Source organism: Lytechinus pictus, chromosome 2, assembly GCF_037042905.1.
Source record: "Lytechinus pictus isolate F3 Inbred chromosome 2, Lp3.0, whole genome shotgun sequence".
NCBI lineage: Eukaryota > Metazoa > Echinodermata > Echinoidea > Temnopleuroida > Toxopneustidae > Lytechinus > Lytechinus pictus.
In genome coordinates this window covers 7,137,016-7,156,276 of record NC_087246.1, presented here as the reverse complement: position 1 = coordinate 7,156,276, position 19,261 = coordinate 7,137,016, and the positions used below count along the sequence as shown (strand labels likewise).

The 19,261-nt window shown below is 37.2% G+C and overlaps 1 protein-coding gene across 1 annotated transcript; it reads right to left on the bottom strand.

Annotated features, from left to right (window-relative positions):
* Positions 1-1,196: 1,196 nt before the first annotated feature.
* Positions 1,197-19,063, bottom strand: LOC129254919 (G protein-coupled receptor kinase 1-like). Its single transcript, XM_054893461.2, has 3 exons — positions 18,277-19,063; positions 11,924-12,000; positions 1,197-5,997 (listed from the first exon to the last, which is right to left on the bottom strand). Exons 1-3 carry the CDS (start codon positions 18,387-18,389, stop codon positions 5,900-5,902), a joined length of 288 nt encoding a protein of 95 aa, XP_054749436.1. The 5' UTR covers positions 18,390-19,063; the 3' UTR covers positions 1,197-5,899.
* Between the last annotated feature and the right edge of the window lie 198 nt (positions 19,064-19,261).

The following is a 19,261-nucleotide window of genomic DNA, read 5'->3' as shown; positions in this document are numbered from 1 at the left end:
TCAAAGTCTATCTGGATTTATCTTGAATCCCTGAAATTTAGAGTGTATAGTTGCTTGCATAACTCTCATCTACATGTACATTGTGTGCAGGGATGAGAGATAGATGTAGCTGGTACTAAAAATTATGTGTAGGCCTAGATACGATTGAAGAGCATACTAAGGCCCCCATTCCACGGAGCGGAGACCTTTGAAGGACCTTTGAAAGACCAAAAATTGGCAAGGTCTTACAGCAGTCTCCAAGATCACTGAAATTTGTCATCTCTGTAGAATGGCTCAGAAAGAACCCTCAAAGAACTCTGAAAGACTGATGGATATGGTCTTAGACTTGTCCTTCAAAAGACAATTTTCCTGTAAGACCGCTGGAAGACTGTTTTGAACCATTTCAAAAACTTTTGGGACTCACAAGGACCACAAAGACCATTGAAAGATCCATCAAGAATCATGAAAGACCTCAGAGATCTTTGAAAGTTCGTTGAAGGACCCTTGAAAGAGTAAGATCAAGCAAGTTTCATGGTCTAACAGCAGTCTTTCAGAGGTCTTGCTCTTTAACCACTGAATTCCACTATACACCAGAGCATGCTAAGTTTTTTTTTTTCAAAACATTTAATTTTCATTATAGATCAGGTGAGAAACCTAGAGCATTCATGATTTCTTGGGTAGCTTTAAAGAGCCAATCAATTCTCGCTACCCCAAATAGCGATTTCGCCGAGATCCGGGAAAATCCCTGTAACGTGCATTGCATTATGGGATAGCTTTTTCGGTATTACAACTTCCTGTTCGGAAGTCCAATGCACTGTTTTGCCATTCAGATCAACAGTGCCGTCATGCACAACAACACAACGTCGCTTTCGCTCGGAAAGTTCGTGATCACAACCCTCTCTTTCACGATACAGTTTTACAGCCTTTTCTGCTTAAGTCACTAATTCTGCCCGACGCTTTCCATTGCACGGTATTCATCTGTCAGTTAAGATTTTTTAAAGTTCCGAAACTGATTTTTATCCATTTTGTGGTCGACGAAAAATTGAACGAAATGAATGCTGTATATATTTAGCGTCTAGTTGAATACGATCGTGATGTCAGGCCGGTCGCTAAATGCAAAATTTTAAGATATTCATTATTTGTTTGATTTTTTTATAACCAAATAAAAACATGAATAGAAATTATTTTCACGTGAAATATATTTTTTATTTTTATTTATAATTCAAATGGAATCAAAACTGACCAAATGTAATAAAAAGTATTATACTCTGTACATATTACGCTGATTGGCATCTATTTCAGCGTGGTGGAAAACTCAGTATCGCGAACCTCGCGCGAGCATGACTCTAAACCGGAAGTGGTGATGGCGACCCGACGGAGTGAAAATTATCTCGTCTCGCGCATTATGAGATTTTTGTTCCTATTTGGGGTAGCGAGAATTGAGAGGGTAATAGTTAACAATCTAAAGGGCTAACCAGCTAACTGAATAGCCCCACCTCAAGTCCTCAACTACTCCCATCTGGCCAGGTTCACCACCCATAATGCAAAACTCTCAGCAGTGTAGTCTGGTAATATTTAATAGGCCCACTTGAATACACTAATTCACTACTTAATACATTCATATCGTATAATACCAAGTAGCAAAACAGATGTCTATCCTGATATCCTCTCAAAACCATTTTAGTTTCTCGACATAAATGAAATACAGGCTGATTTATCTTTTATTACCCGTACTAATATGTTATCTCAAAGGTTTATAAGGCTAGCCATTTATTACAAGAGTCGATGAGAGACAAAACACACTGTGTTGGAAATATTTTAGAATTATTTGGGCCATGCCACATGTCTTGTTTTTAAGAGAATGAATGTATAAACAGAGCTTTTACTGTGTTTACATCTCCTTGTTCTCAAGTGAAATGACTCACTTCAGAGATCAGATAGAGGTCAAATTCTAGCAAAAGTTGACTTTCAAGTGAACAAATTAGCCCTTGAGATATTGAGAGACCAACATCATATGATATCCCGTTTAGATCTGCCAAAAATCTGCAGTGCCTGCGAAGGTTACCGCAGGTCGTTCTAGACGAGTCGTTAGATCTAAACGGTCTCTGCATAAAGCAAAAATCTGAGGGAATCGTGAGGGAAAATACACCCTAGACAGTCTAGCACAATCGCGAGATTACACGGCGTGATCCACTGTTGGACTGTAAATCTAGATCTAAACTGTCACGGTGTAAACACGGCATAGAAAATGGATGTCCTTTATCTGAGCACATGGTCTCGATATTTGTGCAAAAATTAATGATGAATCAAGACAAAATTATAACAAAGAAATACATGATGACGAAGAGGAAAGAAGGAATGGAACAAAGAAATACATGAGCAGTGGCGGACGAAGCATTGGAGGGGCACAGCATTGTTCACAAAGAATACAGTGCCCCTCCAATCATTGTCTCCTCCGGGTCACGGTCCGCCACTATACATGAGAAATTATAGAGAAGAAAAAAGAAGAAGAATTAAAACAGAATAAAAAATAATTGATAGAATAAAGAAAGAAGAAGAATCAACACAAAAAATACATAAGAATTAATTAGAACAGAATATTTTTTTTTAAAGTTCTAAACAGAACTGACATAAGAAAAAAAATTAAAAAGATAAAAAGAAAAAAATACGGCCTACATAAGATTTGAAAGAAAAGAGAATTAAAGAATTAAAACACATAAAAATACATAAGAAATAAAAAAGAAAATGGAAGGAGAGTACAAAATATGATACATGAGAGCTGACAGATGATGAAAGAATTAAAACAAGAAAATACTTAAGAATTGATAGAAAAAATATGATGAAAGAAAAATAAAACAAAGAAATACATAAGAATTGATAGAAGAAAAGATGAAACAAAAATTAAAACAAAGAAATGCATTAAGAATTGATAGAAGAAAAGATGAAAGAAAAATTAAAACAAAGAAATACATAATAATTGATAGAAGAAAAGATGAAAGAAGAGTAAAAACATAGTAATATCTAAGAATTGATAGAAAAATGATGCAAGAAAATTGATAGAAAATATGCAAGAAGAATTAAAACAAAGAAATACAAAAGAATTGATGGAAGAAAACATGATAGAAAACTCAAAACAATAATTACATAATTGATTGAAAAAAAGAGAAGAGAAGAATTTAACAAGTGGAATGCCTCTGGCCGTCTCACCTGCATCACGCGATTCAATATAGCAGCAGTGCTGATTTTGAAAACTACTATAACTCGCACAAGATGTTCAGTGATACTTGGTTACTCTTATTTCCACGTTTTATGAACTAGACCAATACACTTATAGAGATATGATGGCAATTCAACAAATACCCCCAACGTGGCCAAAGTTCTTTGACCTTACATGACCTTTGACCTTGATCATGTGACCTGAAACTCGCACAGGATGTTCAGTGATACTTGATTACTATTATGTCCAAGTTTTATGAACTAGACCAACACACTTTCAAATTTATGGCTGTAATTCAACAAATACCCCAATTTGGCCAAAGTTCATTGACCCTAAATGACCTTTGACCTTGATCATGTGACCTGAAACTTGCACAGGATGTTCAGTAATACTTGATTACTATTATGTCCAAGTTTCATGAATCAGATCCATAAACTTTCAAAGTTATGATGGTAATTCAACAGATACCCCCAATTCGGCCAAAGTTCATTGACCCTAAATGACCTTTGACCTTGGTCATGTGATGTGAAACTCATGCAGGATGTTCAGTGATACTTGATTAACCTTATGTATAAGTTTCATGAACTAGGTCCATATATTTTCTAAGTTATGATGACATTTCAAAAACTTAACCTTAGGTTAAGATTTTGATGTTGATTCCCCCAACATGGTCTAAGTTCATTGACCCTAAATGACCTTTGACCTTGGTCATGTGACATGAAACTCGGGCAGGATGTTCAGTAATACTTGATTAACCTTATGGCCAAGTTTCATGAACTAGGTCCATATACTTTCTAAGTCATGCTGTCATTTCAAAAACTTAACCTCAGGTTAAGATTTGGTGTTGACGCCGCCGCCGCCGTCGCCGCCGCCGTCGCCGTCGCCGCCGCCGCCGCCGCCGCCGTCGGAAAAGCGGCGCCTATAGTCTCACTCTGCTATGCAGGTGAGACAAAAATGGAATTACATAAGATTTGATAGAAAAGAGAGTGAAAGAATTAAAACAATACATAAGAAATCATAAAGAAGAAAACGAAAGGAGAGAACAAAATATACATAAGAATTAATAGAAGATGAACATATTAAAACAAGGAGATACATAAAAATTCATTAAAAAAAAAGAAGATAAAATTAAAAATAGAACCAGAAAAACACAGTTGTTGGAAAAGATGAAGAAAAACTAGAAATTTTTCAGAATTGAGTGAGCACGTGTTTTCTCCTCACTGGAATAGGTACGATCACATCGTATCTCGCGATTACCGCAGACGTTTGTTCTAATCTGAACGACCCTCGCATGTGTACCTCGTGTTTTGATAAGGAATTTCATGCAGTGTTCGCTCCAGACCATTGTCTAGTGTGACACCAGAGAGAGACAGATCTAAACAGGGTATGAGATGTTGGGAAAACAAGGGGATGCTCAAAGGGGATGCTCAATGCAAACTTTGAAAATATCATTGCATATAATCCTAAAAGCAAACATCTTTGCAAATATGAAGAAATCAAAGGTAGGGTGTAAACCACTTGCTAATCTGGAATGGAAACCTTCAAACAAACAGAGATCAATCTTAAAGGCATACATGTACCACATTGTAAGCAAAACAGATCATACATTTTGTCTTTGATCAAAAAGTATACTGCATTGATCACAACAGTGTATGTGCATGCGCAATGTAAGCATAAAAGATTTTACAATTTGGCTTTGTTAAAGGTCAAGAGTCAAGACCATCCCAGAAAAATGTTGATCTGAATAAACAGAGAAAAATCATACTAGAATAATGCTGAAAATTTCATCAACATCAGATGCAAAATAAGACATTTTAAAGTTTCGCTAATTTTTTACAAAACAGTGAACTCAGTGACATGCAAATGAGACAGACAATGATGTCCCTCACTCACTTTTCATGGTTTTTTTTACAGATTTGACAATGAGGACCAACTTGACTGAACTGTATATACATGTAGTATCAAACAATGCTAATTCCACATGTTCAGGGAGGAATTAATCACTGTTTCACTTGGCAATGAGGCGAAAATTATACTTTGTATTTCATATAATAAAATACAAAAGAAATAGTGAGTGGATGACATCACCAGTCTCCTCATTTGCATACCGAGCAAGATGTGCATATAATTTTCTTATTTTACATCTCATTTTGATGAAAATTTCACTGTTATGCATGCCATGTTGGATTTTTTTTTTCATTCATATCAACTTTTTGTTGGGGTGGACTTGTCCTTTAAGCTTACTTGTACTGTAGATGGGGCTAAAATCTCAGTGGAGGTGATTGTGATGTGACTTGCACCTAGGTATGGATATACATGTCTGTGGTAGTGTGGTCTACATCTCTATTATTAACATGGATAGGAAGATATAAACTGTCTCTCCATGATCAGTGCCAGATTAGACCAAGTAGGTTTGAAGTTCCTGTCCACTTTTAGCTAGTCTGAGACCTTACTTAATTTAGATTTTTATATACTTTATGATTTTAAAGTGGTCTAGAAACAAATATTTTGTTTCAATATTTTGGACATTTATTTTACACTTCGAATTGCACTTCTCCTATCTCTGACTTACATTCGTACCACTCTACAAACTTGCATCTTTGCTGCAAAGAAATTGGAACAGGTTGGGTTCAGGGTAGGTTTGTGTTTTAATCTCAATTTGTTTCTAATAATGGTTAGTGTTTTTCAATGTTACAATTAGTATTACATGCTAAATGTAGTACCTACCGCTTCATAGAACTGCAGTTGTTGTACTTGGACATCTGCACAATTCTCACAGTAGTCCTTGAACAAAAGATATCCTGTTATAATTTAAAAGTGAAAAGAAAAGACTGCCAAGAATCAATCTTATATATCTGACAAAAAATCATTAGATACCTTTCAGATACAATGTAATAGTACATGAAGTCTCTGATGTCTGATGTACAGTACATATTCAAATAAATGAACCCCTGTAAGCCCCCCCCCCCCTCCTTTTAAGAAGTTAACTTTAATAAAATGAAAACATTCTCACATTATTTCAAAGCCAATAAAATAAACTAATTTTGAAAGATCAGAAAAAAAACTATTTTTGGATTTAAAAAAATGGTAACCAGTAACACTGATGTTCAGAGAAATAGATTATAAATTATATCTTTGTAAAATGAATAAAATATATTGTAACTTACTAGTTCATACAAAACATTACATTAGCATTTCAATGCTCTATACAATAACATAAGCATAAATATACAATCTCTTAAATCTCAATTAATAAAATATCAACTCACAATACAGTTACAGTATGTCAGGTAAAATAATAAAAGGAGAAAGATTATAAAATGGTAGTATTGAATAATAAAATCATAACAAGGTGGTTCACGAACTACAAGTCTTGCTTGATTTCAATTTCATGATGAATAAAATGGGCATTTTTTTACCCTTAGATGACCTTTCAACTACATGTAATATCATCCTCAGGAATACAAGTGTGGTATTACCCAATGATTATTTGTACCAAGTGTTAAGACAATATCTATGCAGAAATTGAACAAAAACTTGAAAAAAAAAGGATGGACATAAAATTAGAGGAAAAGAAATTAAGAACAAGTGGAATGCCTCTGGCCGTCTCACCTGCATCACGCGATTCAATATAGCAGCAGTGCTGATTTTGAAAACTACTATAACTCGCACAAGATGTTCAGTGATACTTGGTTACTCTTATTTCCACGTTTTATGAACTAGACCAATACACTTATAGAGATATGATGGCAATTCAACAAATACCCCCAACGTGGCCAAAGTTCTTTGACCTTACATGACCTTTGACCTTGATCATGTGACCTGAAACTCGCACAGGATGTTCAGTGATACTTGATTACTATTATGTCCAAGTTTTATGAACTAGACCAACACACTTTCAAATTTATGGCTGTAATTCAACAAATACCCCAATTTGGCCAAAGTTCATTGACCCTAAATGACCTTTGACCTTGATCATGTGACCTGAAACTTGCACAGGATGTTCAGTAATACTTGATTACTATTATGTCCAAGTTTCATGAATCAGATCCATAAACTTTCAAAGTTATGATGGTAATTCAACAGATAACCCCAATTCGGCCAAAGTTCATTGACCCTAAATGACCTTTGACCTTGGTCATGTGATGTGAAACTCATGCAGGATGTTCAGTGATACTTGATTAGCCTTATGTATAAGTTTCATGAACTAGGTCCATATATTTTCTAAGTTATGATGACATTTCAAAAACTTAACCTTAGGTTAAGATTTTGATGTTGATTCCCCCAACATGGTCTAAGTTCATTGACCCTAATGACCTTTGACCTTGGTCATGTGACATGAAACTCAGGCAGGATGTTCAGTAATACTTGATTAACCTTATGGCCAAGTTTCATGAACTAGGTCCATATACTTTCTAAGTTATGCTGTCATTTCAAAAACTTAACCTCAGGTTAAGATTTGGTGTTGACGCCGCCGCCGCCGTCGCCGTCGCCGTCGGAAAAGCGGCGCCTATAGTCTCACTCTGCTATGCAGGTGAGACAAAAATGTATTGCACTTTCATAACCAATTACATGTATGCTCGGCTGGGATATCATGCAAATTCCAATATTTGCCATGCATTTTATTTTTAAGCTTTAATATCAACTGTTTAACATGAAATAAATCAATTGTGTTAATGAACTTCATTTTACAATCAATGGAGATGTAAAAACACCTTGTTCTCTATACCTGAAATGTACAATAAGCATGCTCTATGTGAAGTACTATCCATACACTTATGGATAAACCTACACAGAATTCAAATATTTACAAACAAGACCTAAGTACAATGTAAATGCATTTGCATTACATCAACAGAATCAAAGAGGGGATGTACACATGAACTTACATACTGTATGCACACAGGTTTAGCAGCTTAAAGCCAGTCTAAACCTCAAGACAAGTCCCTGTACATTATAGACCTACTGTTAGACTACATGTACATCGCTCAAACCTGGGTGAACTCGCTATCCATGGATCCTTTCGGAACGTTACTGGATTTCATATTTGAACCCTTGTTTCCAGCTTGAATCCGCTACCTGGGAAAACAGGGCCAATCAGACAGCGTATAATTCAAACCAAAGAAGCGAATGTTCACCTCTCCCAAGATGTCATTAACATTGACATTGCAAATCGGCGCAATTTCATTATCATTTTTAATTCACTGAAGTCACTGATTGCGCGTTCACCCGGATCTTGCCAACTCTCTTCCTTGACTGCTAGTCTTTTCTCAGTCACTATTTGAAAAAGAATACTGTACACAGTATGGTCAAGTCAGTCACAGGGACTTTCATTTATACACACCATAAAAGTTTAAAGAGAAATTCCAGTAGTTGCAGTAAACACTGATTTCATGAGAAAGTCTGTAAAACAAGGCTTAATTGTCAGTATATCATCGAGGATCTAGATCTGGTACAGTTACATAAACTGAACTTCGTGAAATCTTGAAATCTACGCTGAAAAATGTTCAGACTGAAGATCCACAACACAGATAAGCGCACATGGGACAGTGTATAATTATTGCTTTGAATGTTGTGCCCGACGCTCTACCCGAATCCTGTGCTTATTTGCTGATTTCTCAGCAATTACACAATTTCTTCCAGAATCCTTTGGCACATATGTTTTATTTATACAAACAGACACTTTGGTGGTCATTTCATTGGATTCTGTACGAACTCATTTTGATATCGTTACCAAAACTAGCATTTACCTTTTAAAGACATCATTGTCCATACAATGTATGTAATGTAATGACACTGTCACATTAAGGAGAATTATAAGAACTTATACAGGCTTTTCTGGGAGAAAAACCAGTGCTTTACTTTCATTAAAAACTTATTCTCTTTTCTGCAAACTTGAATAACAAATTGAGAAAGGTTGCGTAGCTTTGACCTACATTTAAATATTATACATGTAAATTAGTATACATTTGTACATTTCGATCAGTTCTCAATCTCAATCAATTCTCAGGTTCTGTGGTACATGTATGTACAATGTACTGTGACTCGCTTTATGTTATTTTTATAGGCCTACTGTATGTACATTTAATTTTTGTTTAACTGTAGTGTACACATGTTAGTCTTCTGATGCTTTCCAAAAATGAAATTCCACTTTTCATAATATATTGGCTCGGTAAGTCCTATGCAGCGGCTCCAATCCGTCGATGTTTACCAGGACAGTCATAAATTATGTGCACAAAAAACAGGACCACTTTCTCCTTCCCGCCCACACAATGTTACATTTCAGGTCGCGTGACAGTAAGAGAAATGTATCAGGAATTGGGAGTGGGAGAGAGAGTTTGATCTGTAGAGGGCATGGACATTAATTGGCAGCAGGATAGTGTGCACAAACAAATAATAAGAGTACATGTAAGAACACCAAGCCAGTACTGAACAATCATACAGAATGGCAGAGCGTTGTTCTAAACACCTATCAGGAAACAGAGCTACATGTATCCATGATGAGCTTTTTAAAAATAAAAGGTTCAGTACTTTAAAGGGATGGTTCAGGCTAAAAATATTTATATCTAAATAAATAGAGTAAAATTCAAAGAGCAAAATGCTGAAAATTTCATCAAAATCGGATAACAAATAACAAAGTTATTGAATTTTTAAAGTTTATCAATATTTTGTGAAAACAGTTATGCACATCGTAATGAATATTCATAAGGTGCTGTGGGCTGATGATGTCACAGCCCCACTTTCCTTTTTCTTATGTTAATACATGAAATCATAAATGTTTCATTATTTCATACATGTGTTAATGATGTGTCTCCATTATGATGAAACAAATTGTGGCAATTAATAACTAAAATCAGTTGTCAATCCACTTGCTTTAGTTCTTGGTAGAAAATTTTTGAATAAACCTAATTTCATATAACAAAATAAAAAAGAACATGTGGGGATATGACATTATCAGCCCACCTAATGAATATTCATAAAGACATGCCTAGAACTGTTTTCACCTGAATAATTCAAAACTTTCAAATTCGATAATTTTGTTATTTGTTTCCGATTTTGATCAAATTTTACGCATTTTGCTTTGTGAATTTTACTCCATTTATTGAGATACAAATATCTCCACCCTGGACCATCCCTTTAATGTAGACCCAAAGCGCAAGCCTACATGTGTACTGTATGTCTGCTCTCACTCTAGGGGGGGGGGGATCACTTCTTACAGTACATGCACATATTCGATATTGGCTGCATCAAGGAACTCCTTGGCTACATGTGAAGTTACCAGGAGGCCCATCTCAAAATTCAATCATCAATATTTGGTCATCAAAGACATGTACATAGATACATGTAGGTCTGAACATGTATGACTGTGTCCCATTGCAAAATGTATACACCAACATTATCTTTTTCTCAAAATGGATACATGTGTAGCTCATTTTTGTGCAGCTACTTTGAGCATGATTATGAACACCAGTCATTTTCAGTTTTTAACAAGTTTCAATGCTTAAAATATAAAATGCTGCTTCATTCATACAATCTATTAACTCTATAGTTAAGTTTTAGAACTGGTTTGAAAACAACTCAAAGATGGCATTTCTGGGCCAGAAAATAGAACAAAATATATGAACAGAGAACAAGGAAGTAGATGTATACTGCCATTCGTACATGTATGTACAACAAATGTAGCTTTAAATCAAATTCATGAGACATCATGAACATTGAAAAGATCCATTTCCTGTCAAAATTTTGCATTTTCACATAAAGGCACTGAATGCTTTATTTCAATTTACTAATGGGTCAGCTCTTGTAATCAAGAAATGCACTATTCATCAACCAAAATGGAGACAAGTAAGATATATCACTCTTTGAACTTAGACCACCAATCAGAACTTTGCCACCAAAATGCCATTTGAAGGTCAATCCATCTGAGAAATTTGATTTGTCATTCTAAGTGACTGAAAAACTTCCCTGCTTATCATTTGAAATTGTACTGTTCAACTTTCGAAGAAGAAAAAAAGAAATTACATAACACATTATTACACAGCAAAAATTGCTTCATGTGAATAAAAACAACCAGTCATGCAGATCTACATTTCTTCTAAAAATATTACTGTATATGGTTTTGGTTTTAAGAAGAAACAGATAAAGAAAGGCCAGCAAGTTGATTCAAACAAGAAGTCAAGAATAAAAACCAGGATAAATTAAAACTGAAAATTTCTTCAATGTAAAAATTAGCAGAAATTTTGCACTTTACAATATTTTGCATTTTTTCACAAAAAACCCCTGATCATTATATGAGAGACCAAAGAAAACTACACTCTCTACTTCTTTTGTATCATTTTTTTTTCAATGATAAAAGGATCAATTCTATAGCTGGTTTTTATAATTATGTTTTTTTATAGTTTGGTGCCCTTAAAGTGTACCTTTAGTTTCAGTTAATCCCACAAAAGTGCATGTCACTATTCAAATTCATTTAAAACTATTTGATAGCCTATATAATTTTTTTTAATGAATTGGAATAGTGACATGCACTTTTGTGGGATTTACTGAAACTAAAGGTATGCTTTAAGGGCACCCAAGTAAGCATAATTATAAAACCCAGCTATTCTGATATTAGCTTTAAAACACCACAAAATCAAATTTAAAATGAGAAACTAACGAGTAATTTGTCAAGAATAGGACAAGGCATGAATACAGACAGTAAATTACATATAGAATTCTTCTACTCACCAAGCTTTTGTCCAAAGATCTTTTCAAAAGTGATTTCTTTCCTTTCCTCCAAGTATTTGTACATCACTGTTCTTACACTGTATATTGAAGAAGAAAAAAGAAGTTACTCATGCATAATATGATTTCTAAGTCATTTCCACTAACATGTTTAATGTATATGAAATTTATAGGTTTACAGGAATATCAAAGTAACCAGTGTTACTATCATTCAGCAATAAGTCCAAACTTGCATTTATTCCACCACATTTCCAGTGCCAATAATAGAAGACAACATTATCACAGATATTATGATTCTACTCTCCACCAGAAACAGGTACCGGTAGTCAAAAAACATTCAATCAAAACTTATGTAGAATTACATGTATATTGAACAATGAATATAATTATAGCTACTTCCACGTGTAATTCATTAGAAGTCTATACATGTATTTGTTCTTTGTCATCATGCATATCTGATTCAAGCAGAATTTCAAAGAATGAATTCATACCAGGGAGATCATACCTCACCTGAGTTGAGTATGTACAGATAGAAAACTTTCTTGCTGAAGGAATTAACTCACGATGGAGTAGGATTCAAACCCATGACCCTCTCTCAAAACAGGGAATAGTAATCAAGAGATGAAAGCAGGGAGATAGTTAGTGATCATATCTCTTTTATGACAGTAAGAAGTTGTGAAAGCACACCACTAATCATTTCACTGGTGTGGATTCACTATCTGTACCACTACACAGCCATTCATGACATTTCAATAGATTTGATGACTTGGTGGTTAGTGAGTGACCAGTGTGGGTTGTGAACCCACATCACCAGTCATAACATTACAATGGCAGAGGTTCTTGAGGTACATGTAGGATGTGAAGCCAATTCAGGTTATTGCATTTCAATGACATGGGCTCAGGAACCTGTACATGTACCTGGTGGCAGCAGTGGGATGTGGGCTCACACCACCAGCCATTCCATTTCAGTGGCATGTGTTCACACTCACGTACTGTGTAAGTACATTGTATACTCAGTCTCACACCATCAGTCCTGATCTCCAATGGCGTTGGTTCATACGTGCCTATTACTGGTAGCAAAATTGGGATGCAGTTCCATGGCGTGAGTTCACAAACCTGTACCAGGTGTCAGCAGTTGGGTGCCACATGTAACCCAGACCACCAGTCAGTGCATTAATGCATTTTGATGTAATACATGTAGGTTCACTTTACATGTAGGCTACCTTGTGTCATTATGTGATGCACATCCTCCTCCCCTCCTTCAGTCATTGCATTTACATAGATTGAGACATTGGGTCATAACACTATTGTCAGAATAGGGGTGCATGGGACCCATCCCACCAGCCATCACATTTTGATGCTATATAGTTCACATGTACTTTGTGCCAAAATGGAGTGCAAACCCACCCCACCAGTCACCTCATTTGAATGGCAGGGGTTCTTGGTATGAATGCAAAACCACTTAAACACACCGGTCTATGCATTTCTATGACATGGGCTCAGGTACCTGTAACCAGTGGCAGCAGTGGGATGTGAGCTCACACCACCATGGCACCAGCCATTTCAGTGACATGTGTTCACATTTATGTACCTGGAGGCGCTGTACATGTATGTGAACCCCACGCCACCAGCCATTGAATTTAAACAGCCTCTGGATTGAAACTGGTGGCAATAGTGGAGTACTTGTACAAACTCATACTAACTGTCATTGCATTTTGATGGTATACATGTAGGACAGGTTCACATACCTTGTGTCAATATGAGATGCAAACCCATCCCACCAGCTACAGCCACAGCATTTTCAATGGTGTGGGCACTAGGTCCGAGTCCCACCATGAAATCCCAATCCACAGTCCACACCTAGACCATTGTCTACCAGTCATTGCATCGCATGGATTGGATTCACATAATGTACTTGTACACAGTATGGTACCTAGTGGTAATCACACCATCAGTCATTGCATTTCTATGGAATTGGTTCTTAATACTGTATATGTAGGATGAGAAGCCAAGCCACTTGTAATTGTACTTCAATCACATTAGTTCATACAGTATACCTACATGGTGGCAGCAGTGGGATTGAACCTCACTAGTACAGGTGCACAAACATGGGTGGCTGCAGTGAGATGTGAACAGTGAACCCAAACCATCAGTCGCTGGCATGGATTCCCATGTACATGCACCTGTACATCATGGCAGCAATGGCATGAGAAGTGTGAACCCACGCCACTAATATTTGAATTTTAGGGGAATTTTATGGATTTGCATACATGTACATGATGGCAAGGGTGTGATGTAAATCCAGGTCTCGTTCATATCTGGTGGCAGCAGTGGGATGAAAAACCCATACCACCAGTCATTATATTACACTGGTGTGGACCCGGGGGGGGGGGGCCACTTACATTGACGAGTGGATACCATGCGCGACCAAAAAAACACGTAAAAAGGATGTCCTTTTCACGATAGGGCACGTTACGTACATAACGTAATAAGGGTATCAAAAACACAAAAATAATGAAAAAAGGGTGTCTATTTCGCTAGGAAAATTACGTGTTTAGGGTCGAATTTGCGGGAATGATAAAACAAAATTAAAATGTTTTATAAAGGATGTCCATTTTGCCCCAACACTTCGTGTTTAGAGTCCGCTTTGCGCGAGGTGGGGTCGTACTAAACCAAATAAGGTACAGCAGACGACCGAAGGACCCGTAACAATAAAACATTCCTGTACTTGTTTAGGGATTCATTTCAGGGAATATTTGCCAAGAGTATCGGTTTGTTTCCAATACGTGTTAAGGGTAGGGTTTCACACGCCAATACTTGTTAAGGGGTGCATTTTCAGAATATGGAAATTACGTGTTTAGGGTGCTTTTCGAGACCCCATGGTCGCGCATGGTATCCACTCGTGAATGGAAGTGGCCCCCCGGGGGGTGTGGATCACATGTACCTGGTGATTTTCAGTATCAGCTTTTATTTTCTCAAGATGCTGATTGCATGGCCGCGAATTAAACAACGCGCGAAAATATTTAGTAACTTGTGCCAATGTCTCGAACAGCAAAGCTTTGCTATTGCAAACATGCTGTGTGAAAGAGTTGAGATATGCACCTATTCATGTACATGTACAAAAAATAAGGTTGAAAAGTAACTTTAGAAATTCAAAATGTTTGCTAGAGTTTCACTTTTTTATTTATCAAACAAAATCAGAGCCTGAATTATTTCCAAGCATAATTTTATCAATATTTATTCACTCACTGTAATATTACAATGCATTTTCTATTAAATAATTTTATTTAATTGTAATCTGTAGACAGATTGGCAGCGATTTGCATACTCATTATTATTCATAAGTCACATGACCCAAGCTTTTAGCGATGTAAGATTCTGTTCACAGAATTCTTTTTTTTTTTTGCACTTAAAACAACTTTTTTAAAATGAATCTAACAAAACACAACTTCCAAAGATTGCTTTTACAGATCAAACTGTGATATGATGAATTTTCAGATCTAAAGGTATAAAAAAAGTGAAATTTAATCCACTTTTTTTCACAATTTATTACTGATCTTTGCAGGGATATACGTACAAAATACATGTTGGTATTGGGACTTTGAGGAGCATATTTTTGTAGATGTTTTGCCCTTTTATTTGCTTCTCTGAAACGCTGTGGAAGTGTTTGGTACATCTTCCGAGTTCTGATTGCCTATTCAACAACCCGCAAACATGTCGGGACACCAGCAATTCGCGAAAATCTTTAGCTTAATACAGTACATGTGGGTGGTGCAAGCTCACACCACCAATCATTGAATTTTAATGGTATTTATCTCTTGATGATGTAGGATGTAAAGCCAAGCCACCAATCATTGCACTTCATTAATGTTACTAGTAGTCTACATATTGGTGGCAGCAGTGAGATACAAACCCACTGTAGGCTTGGTCCCAATGCACTTACAGATCCAGAGAGGATGTAAAACGGAACAGAATCTTGCCATAATTAGAAAACGTATCTGTTGTGTACTCTTTGCATACATGTTTCATACACTCTTTCGAGCATCCGTCCACTGTGATTTCATTGTTCGCCCATTTTGTCCACTGTCTGGAGCGGATGGAGCCACCCCAAAATTTTGCTTGTCCGCTGTATCTGTTTAATACGAAATACGTTTTTTGTCCGTCGGCCAGTGGGACCAGGGGAGTGTTTCATCAACATTTTCATCCAACAAGTTGTCAGATCTGACATCTTTCTCTGATGTTGATTGGCTGAGAGGTACTGTTACTATGGTAACTGTCTGATAAAATGGGACTTGTCGGATAAAACGTCCGACAAGTCCTTTCATGAAACACCCACCAGGGGGGCGTTTCATGAAAGGACTTGTCGGACGTTTTATCCGACAAGTCCCATTTTATCAGACAGTTACCATAGTAACAGTACCTCTCAGCCAATCAACATCAGAGAAAGATGTCAGATCTGACAACTTGTCGGATGAAAATATTGATGAAACGTTCCCCAGGCCTTTACCCACACCATCAGTCATTGCATTTCAATGGGGTGGATTCATGTACCTGTAGATGGAGGCAATGGCAGCAGAGGCATAGGAAGAGTAAATTCACACCATCAGCCAATTAATTTTACAGGAATGGATTCACATGCATGATGGCAATCATGTGATGTGAACTCTAGGCATGGGTCACATATCTGGTGGCAGCGGTGAGATGAAAACCCACGGCACCAGTCATTCATTGCATTTCAATGGTGTGTGTACACAACCAATTGCTGTCACCAGTATCACCAGTATCAACTTAAAGAGAAATTCCAGTATTTGCAGTAAACACTGATTTCATGAGAAAGTCTGTAAAACAAGGCTTAATTGTCAGTATATCATCGAGGATCTAGATCTGGTACAGTTACATAAACTGAACTTTGTGAAATCTTGAAATCTACGCTGAAAATTGTTCACACCGAAGATCACCAACACAGATAGGCACACGTGGGACAGTGTATTATTATTGCTAAAATAAAGACCCGACGGAAGTGACCGAATCCGCGCTTATTTTGCTTATTTCTCAGCAATTACACAATTTCTTCCAGAATCCTTTGGCACATATTTTTTATTCATACAAACAGACACTTAGGTGGTCATTATATTAGATTCTGTAAAAAGTCATTTTTAGATCGTTACCAAAACTGGAATTTATCTTTAATAGGTTCTCACACAAATCCTTATCACTCTTTAAAAGAAGTAACCCAGGGAGCCCAGGGGCTTACCGTGTATTTGACCATACTCACGGGACTAGCATGATTTATGGTCTAAATATTTCTCCAAATGAATTGTGAAAACAGAAATTATGCACTTACCACGATTATATGGATGAAGGTCTAACGAGTGGCAGTTTCCTGACATCTGGGCACAGACTGGAACCTCAAAAAAACGAAAAGTTCTCTCCTTCTACCCCCGTCTCCATCGGCCATTTTTATTATGAATCGTAACAAAATGGCCGATCGAGACTGGGGTAGAAGGAGAGAACTTTTCATTTTTTTGAGGTTCCAGTTTGTGCCCAGATGTCAGGAAACTGCCACTCGTTAGACCTTCATCCATATAATCGTGGTAAGTGCATAATTTCTATTTTCATAATTCATTTGGAGAAATATTTAGACCATAAATCACGCTAGTCCCGAGAGTATGGTCAAATACACGGTAAGCCCCTGGGCTCCCTGGGTTATAAAAGAAGTAGCATGGCAAAATGTAACCCAGGGAGCTTTCTGTTTTCACAATTCATTTGGAGAAATATTTAGACCATAAATCACCCTAGTCCGGTGACTATGGTCAAATGCACGGTAAGCTCCTGGGCTCCCTGGGTTAGGCAAAATGTAGACCTATAAGTATCCACTTGTTCAGACTTCAGACTTCAAAAAAAAATTAAATTAAACAGAAACGATAGCTAAAGTTTGAAAAAAAATGAATTGTATGGCTTGCATTATCAGCCCAATTATTGTGCAACTGCTGTCAATAGCAATGATAGAAATGTAAATATTGACAAAATCATCTACAATAGTCAATACACATATATTTGCTGCTCATTAAATAACTTTCGGTCTCTAAGGATTTCCTAAACTAAAGAAAAGTTAGATTTTGATAATTAATTTTGTCAAAAACTAGCAAAATGATTAGTATCACTCCTCTTTAATTTTAGCATCATTAGCAGGAAATGGTTTCTGATACTTAATTTCTTAGAGGAGTTTTACCCCCCCCCCCCCCCCTCCTCCATGTGTGTGAGGGTTTCTTTCATTATACCGGTAGACAAAAACACAGACATACATCACGTCCTCATAACCCATGTGTGTAATATTATAACTTCGGTTTGTTTACCTTGGATCGGGGAGAACGAGCTTCTTGCTTGCCCTGGCAGCCGGAGTAGATTTACTCTTCTCCATTGCCATAAGGTAGCTCACATCTGCCAAAACGGCTTCTAAATCCGCCATCTTAATCCAGTAATTTGTCGACTGAGAGAAAAGTCGTCAAATCTGCAAGACGGAAAACAGTTGAGGAAACGGCCTCCGTAAATGTCGTCGATCACAATCGCAATTATTCCCACGTAGAATATGCAATGTGTTGCGAGCAGCTACGGGGTCACCACACACTCCGAATCGCACACACCAATCAATGGAGCTCTCCTTTGCGGCGATCGCGATGGGAATTTTTCCGATTGTACATATATATATATACAGCAGTGCTTCTGCGTTCAACCCAGGCCCAACGAGCGAGAGGTAATAATTGCGAAGCCGAGGCGAGGGTCTATTTGAGATTTCCGAAATTACAATCCAGTCGGCAGGTATGGCACGATGTTGAAGACCAAGAATCCCTTGATTTTAGTCCTCTCACTCTGCCATGATGGTGCTGTGTACCGGTACTTTCCCTACAAACCAAGGCGGTTTCTGCCTAACGTTCAACTTAGTCTTAGCCCAGAATTTCCTGGCTTCGTACCGTACCCCTACACACTCTGTGTATGCCGCGGTCTGTGGTGGTGACGAACACGGATCTCCATCCGAGATCCCTGGTATGGTATATGGTACGTGTACGATTGTAGCGGCTGTTCAGCCTACGCGGGTCGCATTATGGGGTCGCTATGCATAGAGTAATATGAGTCGACCCGAATGAACGGGCGAGAGCTGGCGATATTGTGCCGTGTCGCTAAGGGGCTAGGCTGATCGTTGGCTAGTGACGTCAATTGTGACCTGTACACTGCCTCAAACATGGCATAATTAGTGTAAATTCGCCTTGCCGACAAGTTACTGGAAAAGTCGGGTTCACATTATGACTAAAATGTGAACTCCTCTTCTATTTTTTTTTTTTT

Bases quoted from the DNA above. Each gene is read 5' to 3' on its own strand.
- LOC129254919 (XM_054893461.2), bottom strand. From the start codon at position 18,389: ATGGCGGATTTAGAAGCCGTTTTGGCAGATGTGAGCTACCTTATGGCA. The intron at 12,001-18,276 runs GTAAACAAACCG...TTCAATATACAG, and splicing joins CTCGTTCTCCCCGATCCAAG to TGTAAGAACAGTGATGTACA. The intron at 5,998-11,923 runs GTGAGTAGAAGA...AAATTATAACAG, and splicing joins GATCTTTGGACAAAAGCTTG to GATATCTTTTGTTCAAGGAC.